The sequence below is a fragment of the Pimephales promelas genome, chromosome 11 (assembly GCF_988280905.1).
Source record: "Pimephales promelas chromosome 11, fPimPro1.hap1.1, whole genome shotgun sequence".
Classification (NCBI taxonomy): domain Eukaryota; kingdom Metazoa; phylum Chordata; class Actinopteri; order Cypriniformes; family Leuciscidae; genus Pimephales; species Pimephales promelas.
In genome coordinates, this window is record NC_142779.1 from 4444144 (window position 1) to 4467900 (window position 23757).

At 37.6% G+C, this 23757-nt stretch overlaps 1 protein-coding gene across 2 annotated transcripts in view; it reads left to right on the plus strand.

Annotated features, from left to right (window-relative positions):
• LOC120479454 (V-set domain-containing T-cell activation inhibitor 1) overlaps positions 1 to 23757 on the plus strand; it is a 26139-nt gene continuing 2382 nt past the window's right edge. The window contains exons 1-4 of one of the 2 annotated variants that reach the window (XM_039671907.2): positions 1 to 260; positions 15534 to 15881; positions 18089 to 18361; positions 20771 to 20855. In XM_039671907.2, coding sequence (XP_039527841.2) covers positions 215 to 260; positions 15534 to 15881; positions 18089 to 18361; positions 20771 to 20855 — 752 coding nt within the window. In that variant the 5' untranslated portion in view covers positions 1 to 214. The remainder of the gene's footprint in view (positions 261 to 15533; positions 15882 to 18088; positions 18362 to 20770; positions 20856 to 23757) is intronic. The other variant, XM_039671906.2, reaches the window with a different exon arrangement.

Below are 23757 nucleotides of genomic sequence, written 5' to 3' on the forward strand. Positions count from 1 at the left end.
GAGGCGCTAAAGCTCATGCAGGTGACTTTACAAATCGCTGTACGGATTGCTCCGCTCGAGAAGAGGGATTCAGTCCAGAAAATTGCATTCCTACAACGTCGTTGGGTTTATTTGCATCTCTTTGAAAAGTTCTCTCTTTGCTGTCGTTCGTTCCATCACTATTAAACCAGACCTGTTTACACGACTGACTGGATTAAAGTAATCAACATCAGGAATGCTGCCGTGTTTTCTCTGGTTGTGGATCGTTCTGCGGGGTGCAGGTTGGTACGCTGATTTTTTTTCTGCGTTTTGTAACTCCATGTTTCTGCTTGCAGAACCTTAGATGCATTTGAAACTGTCCATCCATGCTGAAACTATGTAATTTTTTTTTAACATACGCCAATAGTTTATTATATAGAGCTAGAAACCTAAACAATCACGGGGTTAAAAACGTTGTTTTTATTCTTTAGAAGTTTCGTTTGCGTTTCCATGAGAGTCGGACTAAACCTAGTGGGAATGTGACATATTCCTAATGCTTTTTAATCCTAGCTATTCTCTTCATTCCGAGCATATCTACTTCTCTAATGAAGTTAACTCTGTAACGTTAGGTACATTGTAACACAAAACGTTTTACTGTCTTGGACAAAACAGCAAACGCACAAAAGAAAGAAGGAGTAAACTATTCCTGCTCCATTCTTTCATCCCTGGTGTATGGACAAAGGTAGGCAGCTATAGCCTATATCTCAAACAGTTTCAAGTTTCTAAACAGCATGTGTGATGCTGAGCGCATAGGCTACGCAGGTGAAATGCGGGACAGAAAAAACGTGTTTTTATTCATGATTGTATTGTTTTCATTAAGACTGATGATAAAGAGTAAACGCCACTGTAAAAACTTAAAAAAGAAGTACATTTTTAGACTTCTTTATTTACTAGCTCTTTACAATGTCTCATTTCTTAACAGTAGTTACTGCATTAACTAATAGACTACTAATCAATATATTTACCAATACTTTATATATATGAGACAACATATTGAGTATTGTGGTATAGCAATACTTTTTGGGTCAAGAGTCACTCATTTACTTAATATTTTAATGGTTTTATTTTGGCCCATCTACACTGATATCACGATGATACTATGTTAAAATTGCTTAACACTGGGACAAAAATTGAGCCCTGTCACTGAAGCCATTCCAGCCTACACTATCAGCCCCAGACATGTGCATTATCAGCCCCAGACATGTGCATTATCAGCCCCAGACAAAGACATGTGCATTAATTGCACAGCTCAAGACGGAACGTCTGCCAACCTGCTGCGTTAAACATAGGCTAGCTATAATTTGTATTGTTAAAAATTACTTTTCAAATTCCTAAGCTTGTAGAAGGTGGCAATATACTGACCTGTTAGCCTTGAGTAAATTAACTTGTAGATAATGATTCTTAAAACATATATTTATCAGTTAAGCCTATACTTTCTTCAGTGACACAGATGAAAATGAGCACGATAACAGCTTTAGGAGGGGAAGAAGAAGGGCGGGGAGACTGAGAGAAAAGCAAAGATGTAGGCGATGAGGAGAGAGCAGGTACTGATAAAATACAATGCCAACTGACATGGTTTTAAAGCTATTTATTGTCCTTTTTTGGCCTTCAAAAGTCTTAAATTGCACATATGTAGGTCAGAGATATCAAAATTTTCTCGGGGGCCCCGAACCATGTTAATGCACATATTTGGGGCTGGGGCTGATAATGCACATGTCTGGGGCTGGGGCTGATAATGCACATGCCTGGGGCTGGGGCTGGGGCTGATAATAGCCCCTTTTCCACCAAAGCATTTTGAGAGCCGGTTCGGAGCCGGTGCCTGCACGCGAACCAGTTCTTTGTGTTTCGACAGCCAAAGAACCGGTTCTTGGCCAGGAAAACTGGTTCCAAAGCGGCACCAACTCTTTGCTTGACTAGAACCGTTATTTTACCACGTCATGCTTACGTCGGGGGCTGGGCCGGGTTTAGATGTGTTCTAAACATCCTTTCTGACCATTATAAATGATCGCAAAGCCAAGAGAAATATTTGCAGAAACACGATGGAGTCCGCCTTTGTAATTGTTATGCTTGAAGTTAACGCAAGCATTTCTATTTTTGATTTTTTTTTTATTGAAGACATTATAAGCAAAGAATAAAACAGTCACAATATAGAACAAATAAATGGAAAGAAAAAAAGACACAATTACAGGGACATAACTTATCAGAAAAGATTACATATCAAACGAAAAGATTAAAAGACTTACATATGTCAATTGTTTTTAAAGCCTTCTTGGCCTTCTTAGCTAGAAACTTGCAAGCGTTTCTAGCTAAGACGTATGGCGACGCACACAGTGACGTAACAACATCGTTCCCTGGGCGCTCTAGTCAGTGGAAAAACAAACAGGTTCTGAACGGGTTCGCAAGTTGAACCAACTCCGAATCAACTTTGAACCAGCACCAGTTCCGAACCAGTTCTTTTTTTGGTGGAAAAGGGGTAAATGTGGACTGGAATGGCTTCAGTGCCAGGGCTCAATTTTTGTCCCAGTGTTAAGCAATTTTTAACAAAGTATCATCAGGATATCAGTGTAGTTGGGCCAAAAATAAAACAATTAAAATATCAAGTAACTAAGTGATACTTGGTGCCACAGCGACATTCTTGACCCAAAAAGTATTGCTATACCACGATACTCAATATGTTTTCCCACGGAATCATTTTCCCCTATTGCACTTACACAAAATTTGAGGGTTCCCCCACCTGCCAAATCCCACTTTGACCACTGTATATATTTTAAAACATTAGTGGAATGTAATGACTGACTATTGTAAGAGTGAGGTTTCTTTAAGAGGCTAAAAGAGGTGGGCGTTTCTGGCTACTGGATATATGTGTTTTTCACCCAGTGTTGCCAGACGTACGATAATTATTGTATTTGTACAATAATTTTGACCTCTGTACGATCAATAATGAAAAAAAAATCCCATTCTGTACGATAATTTCAGAATTTTGTGACACTTCAATTGGAGGTCATTGTATTCATAGTGCTTCTGTACTCATTGATCTAGCTGTGGATTTACACAAGCGGGAAATCCACCAGCCGGAAACTGAAGTCTTCCCGGGGGCCGCCATTAGCTAACGAGCCTTATCCTGCTGTTAGCCTTCCATTGACTCCAATTTATTTTGGCGTCACTTTGACTGCGTGTAACTTTACATCTGTGCAGGGACGGACTGGGACCAAAAAATCGACCAGGAAATTTCGTAGACCACGATTTTAATAGCCGATAGCATTTACAGTTTTATTGATTTAAAAGGAACTTTTCCTCCTTCCAACCTTATTCAACTCTCCAACCATCTGACCGTGGTTTGCCTGTACCCTGCCTCTTTCCAAAGTGTCCCAGCCCCCCACTGAGAGTAGCTGCTAATTTGTTCAGGCTGTGTCTGAAATCTCCCACTACTCACTATATAGTGAGCTCGCCATTTTGTAGTGCTGTCCGAATGTGTAGTGATGATTATTATACCCTATATAGGCCACTCAATGAATCCCAGAATGCATTTTGAAAAGTAGTGTACAACCGATGGTCACTAACACAAGCCCCACATACCATCATGCATTGCGCTGATCGTAAAAAATGGCGGACGGACGACAAGGGGAGCAGCGCGACAGTACAAATTTGTCGAGTTATGTTTTGTCTCGTTTAACTTATGATATGTAGTAGTTTTACAATTTTGTCAGACATGTATAAATTGTTTGTAAGCACGCGCTCGTTTAAATAGTGTGACAGCAGTGACATAATCAACGGCGCCGAGAGACGATCGAGTAGTGTTCCTATTATGCTGGTGAGCTCACTATATAGTGCTTACTCCCTACAAACCTAGTGGTTTGAGTGGAGATTTCGGACACAGACACTGTGTCCATTCCTTTTACTGTCTATGGATGTACGTCATGATTGTGAGGAGAAGGTGAGCGGGAGAGAGCAATCAACAATCCAGTCAACCGTTTGGCTCGTGTTCAACAATTTTCTTCCAAATCTTCTGGTACGATTCATAGACGCCACCTACGTCACTATAAATAGAACGCCGCCATATTGACGTACGATCTTGCCCGTTATGGCCGCCCAAACTGCCCATTTGAAAGAGAGAGAAAGGGCTGCCAACTCTCATGCATTCAGCTCATTCTTGGCTCAATTCTCTCACGCCACACCCCCGATTTCTCACACTGAAGTGTCAAATTGGTCAATGACTGAAAGATGAGTTCGTCTATCCATTCAGACTCGAAACAGTGCTCAGTTCATTACTTGTGCGCTTTATAGGGGTCTATGGCTGCACACTTGGGGTCTGGTGTGTGCGCACAGAAAGATGAGACATTATACAATAACCACTTCTTTCTTCTAGTCTTTTCTTTTGGTATATAATAAAATACCAGTTCCGGGTTTCTCTTTCGGCTGTTGTTGCAGCCAACTGCACAACATATTGCAGGGATTACAGACTCGTCTAGATGGCAGCGCAAAGCTACGTGACGTCATATGATTCAAACGAATACTTGGATATTTCCAATCTGGCAACACTTTTTTCGGGAGTTGGCCAAACTAGATGTAGCCTATGTTATGTTGCCTTGAGTTCAGTAAAGATTCACAAAGTTACGAACGTCTCATGTTTTCAAGATATTCCAATTAGAGCCTTTGTTAATGTTATTTCCGCTTATAAAAATGTTCATGTTAGTTCACAGTTCATTAACTTGAATATATATTAGAATCGGTTGGAAGTCAGGTGGTTTTCAGTTAAAATGCAGATCCTTTGTTTAATATTCAAATTAAGATTTTATTCGTCATGTACACAAATGTGTGTGTGTCTATATATATATATATATATATATATATATATATATGATATGATATAATGGAATATAGCTTGCTGTGAAAGACTGTGTGTTAACCTCTTAAGTGTCGCGCCCCCTCTTTTGAATAGGCATGAAAATGCACAACCCAAACTTAAATGGTTGCAACTGAAGAATGGTTTAGAATAGAGATGCAAGATTGGTCTTGTTTTAAAGAAGACATTTGGCAGATTTTTGTATGAGTTGAATAAATTAAGAAAGTGAAACAAAAAATATAGAAGTTTGAGTTTATGAAAATGTAAAATGTAAAAATTGAATTATTCATATTTTATATAAAATATATATTTTCAAAACCTGGTGGCAAACTTTCACTATGCGTCACACTCCATTACTGCCCATATAAGTGTGCCTCCATTTCCATATGTGTTTTGAGTGATATGAACCATTATTTCCACAATCTTTCATACAATTATGAAGTAGGCATCCTATTCAGAAGTAGTATGGGAAGTTTGGCATATATTGATATGAATTCAACCTCAATAATCACATAAATATAACTGACATGTGCGTTATAGCTCGCCACATGACAAATGGTGAATCTATGATTTTTTTTCTTTATATTTAAAACATTTTGAGAACTTTTTTTTCTAAAACAAATGAATGGATGTTTTCTTTTGAACTGCTAGCATGAAAACAAACTCTGTTTCTACCATTCTTTCATGATTTTTTTCATGTTCATCACTATTTCAAAATAAGGGTCTTATGGCGCTTTTCCACTGCATAGTACGGTACGGTTCGGCTCAGTACGCTTCGACTCGGCGCGGAACAGTTCGGCTCGCTTTGCGTTTCCACTGCAGTAGTACCCCTTCAAAGTGTGTGGGGCTGATCGTTATTTGCGCGCGCCTCTACTGCCATGACATCATCTTAAAAGCGCCACATTTTCAAACCCACAACACAGGAACAATAGAGACTATCGAGGGGATGGTGTTCCTGATTCTCGGTATGTGGTTGTTTTTAACTGCTGGACGGAAAATGTGTTTAAAAAGAGGTTGATGGCAGCAAAACAAAAATACTGCTAAAAAAGTGTCTCGTGTCTCGTGTCGCAAATTCAATGACGCTAGTAGTGACGCTGGTAGTGACGATTCTGTCTGACCAATTAGTGATCTGCAGTGTTTCACGTCACATTTTAGTACCGGTACGGTACGCTTGGAACCTCAACAGACCAGGTACCATTTAAAGCGACCTGAAGCGAACCGTACTGTACCGTACCATGCAGTGGAAAAGCACCATTAGTACACCTTAGGAGTATGTAAATATTCTTGTTACAAATTGATAGATTACAGCTCTTCTGTCATTTTATTTTAAAAATCGATCACTAAATATGCTTTCAAATGATATATATTTTGTCTATATTATTTTAAATATGTAATGCCTAGGCCCTATGGTGCAAAACATAAAGTGTAGGCTAAATGATTTAAAAACAGCTGGCAGACATTTGTGGAGTGTGTGTTTACTTTCTCAAGGGAGTGAATGTTTCCACACCCAGTTATAACACCCAGATAATACCTTATTTTGTAATTCAGAATAGCATGTGCTAGACATCTGTCTTGTGGTCACGGGCTGCACAGTGCATGCATTTGACAAATAAACTTCTGTCTATAAGAAAACAGAAGCAGTCTGTCCCTGCTAATGTTTTTGTTTTAAATGGGAGATGCTGAAATGATTAATGCATTGGGGAAGAAAGAAAGTTCTTTCAGCATTTTTTACATGAGGGAGAGTGAATAATGTTGTGGCAAAATGTCTTGAACATCACCACTGTGTAAGAGACACTGAGTCAATACTTATTATCCGGATAACTTATCTGGATACAGATCGCATTTTAATACCAGGTGTAAACGGGGTCTTATTCTCTTGCGAGATGATTATGTCCCTATTCATCACTATTCTGACACTGGGACCAACATATTTAGATGCATCCCGACCTCTGAGGTCAGAAGGTCCCTCTTCGGCTATCCCATCCTGTCTCACTGCACGTATACATATGAGTTTTTCTAACATGTCTATTAAAATCAATGAAAATCACATTTTTCCATTACAGTAATTAGGGGTTCGAGTGGGGCACAACCTAACACATTTCGGATTTGGCTCAATTATTAAAAAAAATGATTAAGTTGGATTCAACTTTTTTTTTTTACACAAGCAACATGCACATCTCTGCTACAAATGAACACTTAAAGTTTTATTCTAGGACCTTCCATTACTGTACTGTTGCACTGGAAGTGACAGAAGTGCAAATGTTACAACTTACAACAATTGTAACACTTGTGTGTAACACAAATAATTCAGAACTTTAATTTGTATAGTTTGATGTTGTTTGTGCATCTGTATTGATAGATATCCATCCTTCATCCAATCATCCTTCTATTATGGATCAAAATCATGGATAGAGACATAGAAAAGGGCTGCAGAGTTTGGCAATAAATAATAATAAATAAAATCATAAAATATTGTAATTGGAATTGAATTAGGTTTGTGTGTGGCAGCTGCATCTAAAATTATTATTATTATTAATAATAACAGTAATAATAATAATACAAATGAGCTTAAAATCTAAATTTAAAGGGTTTATTGCATTAAAAACAGGCCATATTTTTAATAAATAAACAAGTGATCAATGCATAGTAAGCTAAATTTTAAACCTTTTAAATTCCAACATTGTTTGTGAAAGTCCAACAAAGTTACATGTATGAATAATACTCAAATACTGTGTGGCTCCCTGTTTTCATTTCATTATCATTGTACACTTGGCGGCTTGTTTGTAACACTGTGCTACAATAACCCCGCTGTGTATTGCATATTTAAGCCTAGCTAACAGTTGCTAGGAATTGCTCAAATGTTGCTATGTTTGAGCCAACAAGACGGTGATTAAGGCAATATAAAGGTAGATTTGGGAACGTACACACCCAACTCAGAAACCGAAAAAAAAACTTCCATGGTGAAAAAATATACTTGCATGGTTCAAAACACTCTTTGACTTCTCGAAAATATTAAAACTTTCCACAAATTCATGGGAGGACCGTCTTCTGGCAGCGAGAGAAAAAGAGTGGAAACGCAACCTGCCCGACCCTGACTAACTATGTAAAAGGTCCGTGTTACATTTAACCCTGTTTTAGGTTGTGCCCCACGCTCCCCTACACAACCTTTCAGTGAATCTTTTAAACTGCCTGTAAATGAAAGTAGTTGTTAATGTATATTTCAGCTGAGAATAAGACCTCACATTTCAGAATTGTGGCTTAGATGCATCAGTCTGGTACAAACATCAACGGTGATTCACGCGACTGGGTTGTTTCAACCCAAATATGGATAAAATATGGACAAACCCAGCCGTTGGGTTAAATCTTTCATTTTTTTAACCCAACAGTTGGGTTTGTCCATATCTGACCCAAATGTGGGTTAAAACAACCCTGCATTTTTAAAGTGCTGTTATTTTTGCCACATAAGACACGTTCCTGTCTGAAAACATAGTCTTAACCTTATCCCTACCCCTAAACATAACCCTACCCGTATACCTAATACCTAAATCAGAGGGAAATGATAGGCGAATAACACTGATGTTGAAGCACCTAACCCTGGTCGTAAAAATAAACTTGACATCAACTGCAAACCTGTCACTCAAATCTGCAAACCTGGCACAAACACAGTCCTGATGCGGACTCAAATGTTGCCAGAATTGACTAATAAGATAAGAGACACTTCCTGCGTGTGTGGAATAGACTGATAAGCGGAGGATGTGCTCAGGGTCAACCCTGCATTTAAACTTTTTACCAAGGCTAAGCTGGCATAATCTACACTCTAAAAAATGCTGGGTTGTTTTAACCCAATTTTGGGTAAAATATGGACAAATATGGGGTGGGTTTGTCCATATTTTACCCAAAATTGGGTTAAAACAACCCAGCATTTTTTAGAGTGTATACATTGCATGTAGATGCAACTTGCACATGATGTAATGTGTGATGCCAGCATCTGTGTTTCTTCAGAGAGGTGTTTTTTTTTTTTTTTTCTTTTGCGGGTTTTCCCTTAGCCCTTTCTTATGCAGATCAGCCACGGCCAACTCCATGAGCGCCCAGTGAAGCCATCACGGCCATTCGACTGGTCTAACAGTCCCCAAAACATCAATCAAAATAAAGAACAAAATCACATCAACAATTGCATAATAAATAAGCTTGAAAGGGAGGAAGAGGAAACTGCCAAACAATGGTTTCTGAAACTGGGTAAAGCCCTGTCAGGTCATGTGACATGCCAGCAATCAGACTTGCCAGCTTTTTTATTTTAAATGAGTCCAAAATGCTTTTGTGATAGTCATTTGCTGCTGGTTTGATGACTTTTTAGTTTTTAACGTTTGACACATTAAAGTGGCACCAGCTTTTTCACACAAAGGGGGGAAAAATGTCATTAGTCTGTTCTTTGTTTTGTTGAACAGAAACGGCTTTGTTGCGTCTTAATAGAAACTACTGTTCAGTTTGGGGTCAGGAAGTTTTCTCTTCCTTTTTGTTTTCAAGTGATTCAGCAACGCATTCAATTGATTAAAACATTAAGAATGTTACAAAAGATTTTAAATAATTGCTGTTCTTTGGAGCTTTCTATTCATCAGAGAATTATCACTGTTCTTTTTTTGCCTTTTACAATAATTGGATTTACAAAAATTGATACAAATTTGTACGAGTGCGGTCGTATGATTTAGACACCTCATAAATACGAATCGCTGTGAGATCGGATTGATCTCTACACAGTATCAATTACATCAGAAGAAACTGTAATTAAATTACAGATAAATGAAGAGTAATCCCTTACTTTACATTTTCAAGGGAAAAGTAATTAAATTACAGTAACTAATTAGGCTACTTAGTAATTAGTTACACCTAACACTGCTCCAGAACCAATGGGACGTTTTGGATGGATCTTCAATGTCCAGCCCCACTCAAACCCTAAACCTAACTAATAATGATATATAAGGTTTTTTTTTCTTCTTCTCACTGTCAGTCAGATATTTAAATAGCACAAAATGCCAACCATATCCATAGTCAGTATTACCAGCGTACTGCCATTAACCATTTCTCCGACAAGCGCATGCAATAAGACCCTTTTCCTGTTGGTTCGTGATGTGACGTTTGTAGCAACAGCTGTGTTTTTACAGCAGTGTGTAGCAACTAACAAAAAAGCATCATAGGCGTAATTTGCAGATGGGACGGTTGGGACATGTCCCCACCACTTTTTGCCAGGGTCGATATTGTCCCCACCACTTTTGAAACATCTCGCGGAATGGATGTAACTAAATAAATAAAACATCTCTAGTTAACTAGTAGAGCATTCATTTAGTTTGTTTGTTAAATAAGAGGCGATCTATCACGTTGAAATATGTTGTTTTTGAAATCAAGTGATCAAAGTGCTTGACTCTGCGATGAGTGGCGTGGATACAGTGTTTTCTTGTGGCTCGCGCCGCCACGCACATTTCGTTCCGGTGAAATCACAAAGGAAAATGAACACAAATGTGTCCCTGCTTAATATACAACCACTGATAAACATAATCGGTTTTAATGAGGAAAAAGAAAAAGAACCTCTGCTTGGCAAAATTTCTGCCAATGGACCATCAAACTACATGCTTGTTACTGTCGGATCCATGCATATGTGTAATAAAATGATGGTATTATTTTTATTTTGGGTGAACTATCCCATTAATTATGTATCTTATGATCTTTTAAAAACAGATTATATAAAACAGTATTTTATTGAGCATTTATACTCAAACGTCAGCAAAAAAATTGCAAACTCACCTGCGTCTGGCAGGCTTTAGGAGGTTTAATCTCTAGTTATAGGGTTCAAAATGAGCAACGCCTCACTGTGCTGATGTGTCAACAGAACACAGAGGAGAGCTTTGAACCGGCATACAAGGCTCCTCAAAGTACAGCTTTCCGTAAAACGCAAAAGATGTAGTGTTTAGGGCTCTGACATATTTACCGCAGGGCGTGTGGATGTAAACAAACCTGTCATAAGATTAAATGTTCCGAAATTTAATCAGATTTTAAAGGGATACTCCACTTTATTTGGAAATAGGCTCATTTCACAACTCCCCCAGAGTTAAACGGTTGAGTTTCACCGTTTTCATATTTATTCAAATCCATTTTCTGATATTTAGAAGAAAATTAGTAACCAGTTTCTGGTCTCATTGACTTCCATAGTTGGAAAAAAAAAATATACTATGGAAGTCAATGAGACCAGAAACTGTCTGGTTACTGATATTCTTCTAAATATCGGAAAATCGTCTGAATGGATTCGAAAACGGTAAAACTCAACTGTTTAACTCTGGGGAAGTTGTAAAATGAGCCTATTTCCAAAAAAAAGTGGAGTATCCCTTTAAGAGTGACATTTGTATTTGAAAATGTCAATTTCAAATATTGACACACTGACCTGAAAAAATGGTTTAGTTGAGAAGGTAACACTTCATTTTGATAGTCCACTTTAGACATTTTACTAACTAAGTAACTTTTCAACTACATGTCAACCAACTGTCATTAGAGTATTAGTAGACTGTCAGCTTAATATCTGCTAACACTTTATTTTGTTGGTCCCCCAACAGACATTTAACTGACAATAAGTAACTTGGCGACTACAAGTAAACTTGTTCTCCTAACCCAAAGCCTAACACCTAACCCTAACCTAACAGTCTACTGACAGTCTACTATAATATAATAACACTCTAATGAGAGTTAGTTGACACGTAGTTGAAAAGTTACTTATAATTAGTAGAATGTCTAAAGTGACTATCGAAATAAAGTGTAACCGTTGAGGATTGTTTACTGAAGGATTCTTTGGGAAATGAAAAAAGCAACTGCTGTAAAAACACAGCTGTTGCTTTTAAAAAAAATGTAAAGAGTGTAAAACTAGAATATCCTTGATTCTTTTGGGACATGAAACACCCAAGTAGAAACTCCATACCCATTCTGAACACCTTAGCGATTAACAGAATTGCAGTCATTTTTCCATTTAATGTACTATATCAGCAAAAAACCCTGACGTGGTTGAAAGCTTATAAAAGTGCTGTGATTTCAACTAACAGAAGCTCGGTGCCAGGCCAACATTTACACCGCAGCGGGGAGCTTCTGAGGAATTTACAGGAGTCTATTTTACAGCTGAATGCACCGGGCATGCTAGTTTTGATTTAGATTGAAAGGTCAGATTTCCATACCATGCAGTAATACAAATGCGATGATCAGATATCTAAATCGGAGAATATCATTATGTTTGGGCATTATTTATTTTTAACAGCAGATTCGGGGGACTCAAAGTGCACCAGATTAATGAATTTATCTTTAAAATGTAAAAAAAAAAAAAAAAATCTTACGGATGGGGCAGACCCCTCTAGAGGTACCGAGATCCACCTACAAAAATAATGTGGGTAACAAAGCATGATGATCTACGAAAAATACATATTTTTTATCTTATTAAAATGCATGATCAGGATTTTAAGCCAGGAAAAACCCTGCAATATAAAGTACTGGACAACTTTCTTTATGTATTTCTGTTTTATTGCTTTAAAAATAAATAGCTTATTAAGCCAATTAAGCAAAAATCTGTCAACAAAAGTCTCATGAAAAAAAACTGGTATTACACTTGACATTCTGTCCCCCTCACTATGGCTACATCCCTGACGAGAATACATCACACTCTCTCGCTCTGAAACATTTTCAGTGCATTACTGTTCACGCAACTCACCAATGACAGTAATGCTCAGCATGGGAACAGTCATATCAAAAATTCCACTGACATTACAACAGTGGTTGGCCTAATCTTACTTGACAAAGAGACAGTGTACAGAGAGGAGGTGAGTAACCTTGAGCTGTGTAGCGGTGCACATACCACAATCTTTCCCTTAACGTCAGCAAGTGGTTGTAGACTTTAGGAAATCTCCTGCGTTTTACCACCCGCATATTAACCCTCTGGGGTTGTTCGTTTCAGAGTCACACTCGGGGTGTTCGGGTCCAAATGGACCCAAAGGGCGGGATTCATATTTAAAAAAAAAAAAAATCATCATTTTTTTTTACTCGTTTTTTATAATATTTTTTCTTTTCTTTTTTGGTGTTTTGAGAAAATTTCAAAAATATTTTTCTTTTTATAATTAGTATTAATGCAATAATTATGACAAAATTTCCCCCCATTGAACATAATAGAAAAAATATTTAAAAAAAAAAAAAAATATATATATATATATATATATATATATATTTTTTTTAAAGCTGTATTTCATTTTAGAGTCAAGCCTAGGCCTCATAAAAGCAATTTTTGAAATGAGATGGATGCCATCTGGTGGACAAACTGAGCATTTTAAAAATGCAAAACACATGTATAATCTGAATTTTTTTGGTGTGTTTGTGTATAAAAGTGTGTTTGTGTGTGTGTGGATGTGTCTGTTTTGCACTCTTGATGTTTTATAGATTCACCCCTTCACTGTTGTGTGCTTTTTTTCAAGATCGTGGCTGATTTGTAGATTGTACGCACAAAAAAACTCAGTATTTTCACATTTTTGCCAATTTCCCATTCATTTTCCATGCGGGTCCATTTGGACCCGAACACCCCAAGTGTGACTATTTTTTTTACAACCACTTAGACTATTCACATCCTGTCCCCAATTTTTTTGGGTGTTCAAATACCAACAAAGTCACCAAATTTCGGACCATTCCGAGGAAACTGTGATTTAAAAAAAAAATAAAAATTAAATTCTTCGGGTCCATTTGGGCCGAACAACCCCAGAGGGTTAACGGAGCAGCGGTGGAAATAGTTCAAGCATGAATAGTACCCATCTCTCTACTGGATTATTTTGCCCACTGCCATGGAAGAAGACTCAGAACAGTGTCCAAGCACAGCTTCTTCCCCAGGCGAACGGGTTTTTAACGGCACTGGTCTCTTTGCAGAGTTAGTCATGTGTATTACACAATGGGATTTTTCCATTAAAGGGTGTTATACAGAGTTGTTTTCCTGTTGAGACTTTGGTGCTGTCGCCATCGGGCAGTCGTTTCGCACTGTAACATAAGCCGAGCCCTGTCCTTTTCAATGAAGTAGATGCCATTTTCCCAGAGAAAAGCACACCATTGTCTCTGTACCACACTGGATCAGGAAAGGAATTTTGTTTACTTTTACACGTTCGTTTTTGAATTTGTATGCTTCAGAGATGGCTGGGTTTGACACCTGCTTTTTTATAGCTGACAGGAGATTTGAAGAGAACATATTTGCATTTGGTCCGATGCAACTTTTTTTTTTATGTGTGCTTTATTGTGAGACTAAAACAATAAGGCACCTCTAGGCGAAGGTAATCGCCTCTCAATAAACTGTATTTCATTCTTATCAAAGAGCCAGCGTTCCCATGGTCATGGAAAACATCTAGGAATGTATTTATATGGTGATTTATTTTCTTTCCAAGGCTTGGAAAGGCCATTGGAATGAATATTCCTGTTTTGTTTTGTTTTTTTTTTTTTTCCCTTAAATCTACGATTTAGATAAGTTATTTTGTAGTTATGGTCAGAATATGGTCAATATATATATATATATATATATATATATATATATATATATATATATATATATATATATATATGAAGAGTTCAGATGCAAAAGCCTCTAAATGCCATTTGAAATTTTCTTCTTTAATGATGATTTTTATCAAACTTGTATATTTAAGTTCAGTAATTTCACTTAAATGGCAATGATAATTACCTATTAATTGTTATTTAAGTGAAATTACTGAACTTAAATATACAAGTTTGATAAAAATCCTCATTAAAGAAGAAAATTTCAAATGGCATTTAGAGGCTTTTGCATCTGAACTCTTCATATATATATATATATATATATATATTTGCCTAGAAATTACAACATAACATAAATGCCATTAACCCCAGTGACGGTTAGGTTTAGGGACGGGGTTGAGGTAAGTCATATATTTATATATACAGTAATAACGTTAAGTCAACGGCGTTCATAAACGCTGAAAAGCGATTATGCGTCTTGATAGCACGGCAAAAATGGAAATACGAATTGGCGTGTCATACACACGCTACTTCACGAGATCAGTTTAAAAAAAATCCTTATGCATTCATCACAAACAACTGCAAAAATCATGGAAATGTATGTAGAAGTTGTTGCCACCTTGTGGACTTAATGCGGTCTGGATGCTCGTAGAAGTGGAGTAAGTTTTATATTTTAGTTTTTTACGTTAAATCATTTTGTTTTGCTTATATCAATAATTTGCCTTTGTGAAACACCTCAGAGAGACTTTGTTGACATATATTGGTATTGACTGCAACTACTCGACTTGCATAAAACGCAGTAATCTTTGTATTGACATCCTAAACCAAACCAAAACCAAAAGAGTTTTGATAAATCAACTGCTACAGCAGGAAAATGACTTAAGCAATCTAAAAGCAATCTAATTTTAGCTAAATAACAGGTCTGGATCTCCATCTTTTTTACCACATTACAAAAGCACTTGGAACACAACACACTGGTAAATACCAGTTCACAAGTGGAAAATATCCATTTTTCCATAGCACGTGAACGCACCATAAGTACACAGGCATTGAATGTCTTTCCATTAAATATATTAAGTTTTGCTTCCTTAATCATTATTTCTAAATATATATTCTTTCTCATTCCTAGACTCCTTTTCGGTCAGAGTCCCTCCCGGTCCTGTGGTCGTGGCCCGTGGAGCAACGGCTCTTCTTTCCTGTGAATTCGAGCCAGACTTAAATCTCTCTAATCTGGTGGTCAACTGGCAACGGCAAGAAGATGATCGAGTGGTTCACAGCTTCTACTACGGGAAGGACCAGTTCGATCGACAAAGCGCAGATTACATTAATCGAACACAGTTAAATCACAATGAACTTGCCAAAGGAAATGCATCTCTGAGTATAGCCAATTTTGGACTGAAAGATGCAGGGAAATACAAGTGCATAGTGAGCAATGGCAAGGGAACTGGCAATGGAGAGCTACAGCTGGTCTACGCAGGTAAGTGCCAGCGTTATTTTAGTTGTTTTTTTTTATATACTGTTATGGATGTTATTAATATTTTCAATTTCTTTTTATTTTAAGTTAGGTGATTTTGTTGTGCTTTTTCAAATACGTCTATATACGTCTATAAGTTTTAATTACTTTTGTACGTCAACTTAAATTAAATAAAAATAGTTTTGGTTGTGCTTAGATGGATATGATCTCAAGCTGAAGATGTTACTAGCTTTACCCATTAATAGACACGATACATCCTTGAAAATGAATTCCAGCACAGCGCTACAACAAACATAATGAAATGACTCTTCACAATAGATAATGCTTTAAAATGAACTCTGTTAGAGAGCGACATATGGCAAATCCCTCAGTTCTCGCCATCTCCGAAAAGCCAAGCCAATGTTGATTCTTGTTTTATTATGAGAACTGTCGCTGTCTCTTTTTGCCAGACTCTCGTCTGTTTTTTGTTTTTGTTAAGAATTTTTTTATTTAATAAATGTAAAATCTCCATGAGGTTTGAGATATAGCTGTCGAATGCCGACCTTTCTCACTCGTTGTGACGACTAACCTCTGCCACTCCCATACTAAACAAGCGTCAAAGTAGCCGGAGCAACTTTTCTCTAATTATGGATATGACAAAACACACACATTTGAGTGACATATGTACGCAATTTCCCACAAAAAAATATTTAGACAGGTGCAAAATTAACACCTGGTTTCACAGACAGGGCCAGGATTAGGCCTTAGTTCAATTAGGACATTTAAGTAGCTTAGAAAAAACATTACTGATGTGCATCTTAAGACAAAACAATGGCACTGACCGGGACGTGCACAGGGGGGTTGCCCGGGTAACTGTCTATATGCCCTTCTCGACTCATGTTGCCCTTCCAAGGGGGAATAAATGAATAAAAAAAATAATAATAATAAATAAATAAATCGTACAATGGATGCAGAATTTCACATAGGCCTAGATAAAAAAAAAAAATCGCAAATCGCAAAGCCTCATTCACTTCCATTCGGGCACCGAAAGTGAAAGTCAGTATGGGAAGGAGGGCAAACTCTGTTTAAGTGGCTGCAGCACTGCACGCGACCAGTGTAGCAGTCGATTCTGTTCCCTACCGGACTTCCTGTTCCCTTTACGCAATCATACTACAAATCATGCGTAGTTGCCCATTTACCATATGTACCATCATATCTGAATACGAGCACAACTGAATGTGCACAACAGGAAGCCAAAAGGTTAAAAAAGATGGTATTTTTTCCTGAAATCTAAGCGTTTTTTTTGGGGGGGGGGGGGCGTTTTTTTTTTCCCATCTGTCAATTCAATTTCTTTTCCAAATTAAAAAATAATAACAATTAACAAAACTATAATATGAGGAACTCTTTTTTTTCTCATGTGTATTTTGGTGACATTTATGTTGTGACTTGATAGGATACTGATAGGGACATTGATATAGGGATTTTCAGTGTTCTTATTAGTAGTAGTTAAGGTGATTGAGTGCTGTATTTCAGTTTTTTACTTCTTTGTGTGTATATATTTAAATAAAGACCCTGTTATTCTCAGTCCTTCATATAGAGCGGGGCACAACCTAATGCTTTTTGACTCTCTCAGTTTGTGTAAATCTATTTAAAAATGCCTGTCCCTAAAACTGCCCCTAAAAATGTAAATTATGCCAGACAGTGCAAGTTGGTTTCAGTTAAAGCATCTCAAACATGCATTTTAGTCTGGGAATGGGCTCAAGCCTTGTCTGTGAAACAGGCCGGGGGATAAAGACTTATTATAAGCTTACCATAGTGAACCAAGGTAAGACAAAAAAACACATTTTGGAATAAGGATGGATTATGTATTGACTCGTCATTTAATTATTGTTAATTTTGAACAAAAAAAGTTACATGGTGTACCTTTAACTATAATAACTCTGCCAAACACTAGTAGTCACCATTCAAATTAAAGCAATAGTTCTTATCCTCATGTCGTTCCAAACCCGTATGCTTTTCCAGTTACAGAATTGTAATTGGAACTGATGAGGGCGAGTAATGACAGGAGTTTCTTTTTTGGTGTGAACTATTCCATGACCATCCTACTTTGTAATATTACAATTAGCATTGAAATTCTGTAGAAATGCATATACCACCAAGTCAAATAGATTTTGAGATGTGAAAGATTTGAGTAAATGCATTTGATTTAGTAAATGTTTTGTGTCTTCAAGCTTTCTTTTCCGAGCCGAGGTTAAGCATCTATCTCAAATCCTCCAATGTGACGGTCCAGTATGAGATGGAGGGCTACCCGATGCCAGAGATCCTGTGGCAGGGGTCGGGGGGTCAGAATCTCACTGACCATCAGGACGAGGTGTTGTCTGCATCAGATGAAGGGCTGTACTACTTAAAAAGCAGCTACATAACCCAGAATTCAGCGTTCAATGTCACGTTTACTCTAATAAACCCGCAGCAGGAGCTACACAGACATGTTATCCTCAGCTATGGTGAGTATTTTAAGGGGAGGAAAATATTTTATTTCTGGCCGGGAGGGGGGACCGATCGGGTTGACACATCAGCGTGAGAAATCGGGGGTTTGGGGTGTGAGCATGTGAAACCAATCAAATGCGTGTGTCTCATGGCCAATGCATGAGAATTGGCAGCTGTGTGGCTCTATGGGATACTTGTTCACATTTGCTCAATCATTTGATTCCAAACCGATGGTACAAAAATATGATGATTTGAAGGATTTTTACAATCGTTTGGGGTCGGTACAAATGTGGAATATTATTACAATTTTAAAAAACTGTTTTCTATCTGAATATATTTTAAAATGTAATTTATTCCTGTGATGCAAAGCTGATTTTTCTGCATCATTATTCAGTGTCACATGATTCTTCAAAAATCATTCTAATATGATGATGTGATGCTCAAGAAACGTTTCTAATTATTATTAATGCTAAACAGCTCGTGCAAATCTTGGTTCTGTAAAACACAGCAAAGCCAATGTTACTCAGGTGGAGCAGAAACAACGCAACCTTTTCAGGCCTTCCCGGTTCCCGCTCTCTAACCTCTCTCCAGCACTGGAAGCTTCTCCAATATCAACCCGATTCCTAAAGCCTAGTTCACACTAACGTGACATGATTTTAAGCCCGATTTGCAAAATCGTTGAGCTCACCGACAGTGTTATCACGTGCAAATCTTGGGGGATTAGCGGGCGATGAACGCTCGCCTATCTGTTAGTATGAAAGAGCCAACGACGCATCACGACGCTCACAGACGCCTCGCTGAGCCCAGAATGCTAGATATCCAGAGCATTCGCACGACTCAACCTCACGTGATGTCATGAGCAACAGCCAATCAGAGCAAGGCATGGGTTGAGGTCACCGGGTAAATCGTATTTTTTCTTTTTTGTGTTTTTTTTTCTCCGAGCAACTCATCGTGCAAACAGTTTGCGTCCATTTTTGCATGTTGTGTTCTTCGCTGGGTATTGGCGCGCGTGCTGTTTCGCGTGTAAGGGGTTGACAGTCAAAGACCCAGAGCCAGATATGAAGAATGAAGACCCGGAGTCAGAATTATAAAAAATTAAAGCAAAGTTTTACTGAATATAGTTTGCAGTTTCATCAGCAGAAGTCAGCTTCAAGAATCACACATGAGTTCGTAGGCCGCCTCACTTACAGTTACAAAGATCACAGCAGTTTTACCATTTCCAAGGTCTAAGATTGCTTTGAATGACATTGCTTACAGGTTGAATGATTGTCATTGGCTAAGGAATAGATAAACACAGGAAATTTCCACACATGTACAGATAGACGAAGCATATCTCCATTGATTATGCCTCTGACACTCAGAGACACGTCATGACCTTCTAGGTTGCAGATTTGGGTTGCTGGCGCCAGTATGTCCAGAACAACAATTCTACTAACACACACACCGACACACTGCTTTTCCAAGGTTGGATTCGGCCAGACTCTTAACTATAAACAGGAGCGTCGTCTCAAAACATCACGACAATGTCTTCTTTCTCTCAAGGATAGCTGGGAACTTACATCAGCATCCAATTAAGAATATGATTTCTCAAGCATAAGCACAAAGAAAAATATATATATATATATATATATGTATATATATGTCAATAAATGATTAAGTAATAATGAATATACTTACTGATTTTCTGAAAGAAATACATGAGCATTTAAAAGGATATATATATATATATATATATATATATGAAGAGTTCAGATGCAAAAGCCTCTAAATGCCATTTGAAATCTTCTTCTAAAATGATCATTTTTATCAAGCTTGTGTATTTAAGTTCAGTAATTTCACTTAAATGGCAATGAAGATTACCTATTAATTGTTATTTAAGTGAAATTACTGAACTCAAATATACAAGTTTGATAAAAATGACCATTCTAGAGGAAAATTTCAAATGGCATTTAGAGGCTTTTGCATCTTAACTCTTCATATATATATATATATATATATATATATATACATATATATGTGTATATATATATATATATATATATGCTGAGGAGGCAAGGGATTTTGACCGCCCCTTCACACGTAATTTTCGGTTCGTTTTATCGCTTGATTTTTTGTGACAAAATGTGGTTTGTAGAAAAGATAGAATCGTTGGGTGACAGAGTTGTTGTCACTCGTGTATTGCGTTACCTCCTGTGGCGGATCAATCACGTTGTGTCGTGTGGTGTGAACAGCTCCACAACTTGAACACTCCTGATTTGACAGAGAGCGAGTCATGTAGTGTGAACCACACAGTTCAGCCCGACGTTTTAAAATCATGTAGTGTGAGCTAGGCTTAAAGCTCTTGCCTGATTGTAACCCACCTTTTTCCAATTCTATTCCTCTGACCTTTTCCTTTGGTAACATCTCAGCCATCTCTCTTTTTACAGTCTTTCTACAAATGGCTTGCTTACTGTCTCTCTCTCTCCTCCCCCATCATGAGTGGACCCGCCCCCTACAGCTGATTGGCTACAGGTGTGTTTGGTTCTCCCTCTGATCTTAAGTACTTTGTCTGCTTCTAATAGTGATGCTCGCACAGTGTTTGCACTTCATCACAGATTAAATGAACTACATGCAATTTTTTGATGAATACAGACGTTTCTGACATTTTCATGAAGCTACAGAAAAACTTTTCCTTCAATACTTATTTACTGCCTAAAACAACACCTACGGAATAAAGTGACGTGATGTCGGCACAAATTCCTAATGCCAATTCCCAATGCCAGATGCCAATCGGTCTGCGCGGTTATCTTCATGGTATGTGTAAAATATTTAACTTGATTCCAACACATAAGCCTGATTAATGTGGAGTATAAATCTTTGCTGTGATTTGTCAAGAAGCTGCTGTTTAAATGGTTGTGATCTAGTTCAAAATATTCCCATTAGACTTCTCTGGTTACTCTGGTTTTCACATAGTTGAGTCACTAAAGGGATGATTCATCAAACAATGAAATCTCATTTCATTCAGAAACCCCATGACATGACTATGAGGCAGATGTTGCTTTCCCCAAAAAAATAAATGAATGCGGTCTGGGTGTTTCATATTATTAAAAGCATTTGAAAGTTTGGTTTGACGAACACATAGTAAAGTGCTCGCTCATGGCATGAATCTGCTTCAACTACGAGGTTCTTGAAACGAGGTTTCCGTAGCTCTTAGGGAATTTAGTGTCTAGCTCTGATGTCAGGCTGTGTTCTGAGGCACTATCATTTATAATTAAATATAAACACTTGAGATAGTAAGCTAAGTATACTACAAATACATGTACATATTTATGTGCGCTACGTGCGTAATATAAATACCCTGCAATTGCACCTTTTGTATACAAAAACTGGTATACAAGTCTGCTAAATTGGAACAACTATTCCTGCACTTTAGTTAACCGGAAATAGTGCTGAAGTTCAATACTTAAAGGAGTAGTTCACTTTTTAAAAACACTTTTGCTGATAATTTACTCATCCCCATGTCATCCAAGTTATCCGTGTCATTCTTTCTTCAGTTGAAAAGATATTAAGTTTTTTTCAGGATTTTTTCCATATAATGGACTTCAATGGGGTCCAAACGGTTCAAGGTCCAATTGAGAGTTTCAGTGCAGCTTCAAAGGGCTTTAAACGACACCAGACGATGAATGCATGAATTGCATTTTAAGTATACTTAGTATGAATTTTTTGAATGAATTTTGGCACCGTTTTTCCAATTACATGAAAAGATTTGACATGTCCACAGGAAAAGGCAGCTATGGTTTCGACTTCAGTCATATTTTATGGTTATACAATGGGGAAAGTACAAACATGGTATGCATGGTGCATTAAAAGTATACCATTCCGGCAATGAGAGTGTTTCTGAACCAAATGAAGATAAAGAGGTGTTCTGGTGACTGGCGTGTTTAACGATAACGATAACATCAAAAAAGACCATTAATCGGCCGATATCGAAATGTGGTCGATATATCGTGCATCCCTACTTTTAATCTTATGTACGATTTCACAAATCTTACCCTGCCCATGTGATTTTTTTTTTTATGGCATCATATTACCTTCATAGTATCAGAGTTCAAAAGAGGACAAATTGTTGGAACATTTGTGGTCAGCGTAGGCCTATTTGTGTTGTATCTGCAGCTCTGGTATCCAGGATACTGTCAGCATAGGCCACATCCAAAGAGAATAATGGTTGACGTAAGAGGAATCAGTCTGAAAGTAATAGGTGGGGGAAAAAACAGTCGTGGGAATGCGTAACCTGGTTAAAACCAGACCATTCTCGTAACTGAAAATCTAAATTTGTCGGAGTTTGTCTGGGTTTCCCCAGGCTAGGGAATGTGTACAGCAAGTGAACCATATTTTTCTCAGAGTCTTTCATTTTGGAGGAGCAAATCAAAAAAAAGCTTTTGTTTTTTCTTCCACCAGCATTTGTTTTTTTTTCCCCAAAAGTTTATTCAAGTGTGCTATTTTAGTATACTTCGGATGAGACGTTAAACCGAGGTCCTGACTCTCTGTGGTCATAAAAAATCCCAGGATGTCTTTCGAAAGAGTAGGGGTGTAACCCCGGCATCCTGGCCAAATTTGCCCAGTGGCCTCTGTCCATCATGGCCTCCTAATCATCCCCATATACACCAATTGGCTTCATCACTGTCTCCTCTCCACCAGTAAGCTGGTGTGTGGTGAGCGTTCTGGCGCAATATGGCTGCCGTCGCATCATCCAGGTGGATGCTGCACATTGGTGGTGGTTGAGGAGATCCCCCCCTCTATGTGAAGCGCTTTGAGTTTCCAGAAAAAAAGCGCTATATAATTATTATTATTATACTTATGTTTAACTAAAAATAAGAAAGTCTAATTTTGATATACTTCAAACGTATACTTGACTTATACTGACAGAATTATATTGGCCTATTCTTGTACTCAATCTTTTGATCGAGATATTCTTAAAAATATAATTAAGTAGTCCAAGTAAACTTGGCTTATAGTTGTTTTTTCTTATACACTAGGCTATGCAAATGGAGTTCTTATATCCCCAAAAGCAACCAATATGCGCTGCAATTTATTGTCATCAGCTTATTTCAAAATCAAAAACACAATGGGAGAGAGAGCTGTGTCATCACATGTCATGCTGTGTCATCACAGGGGGGAGATAATATAGCACTCACCAGTCACCACTTTTAATGTTTTGTGGATCTGACACCAAAGGCTTAATTTGTTGGCAGTGTGTGTGTGCTTGGTGAGAAAAGACATATCTGTGGCGATGTGTGTTGTAATACTGCCAGTATAACACGCTCTCACATGTTTTTACCATTTTGGGAAGAAAAAATGTACACATGTAGCTTCACTAATGTACACTTAAAGTACTATTATGTACACTACTACTAATATGTACTTTTAAAATACT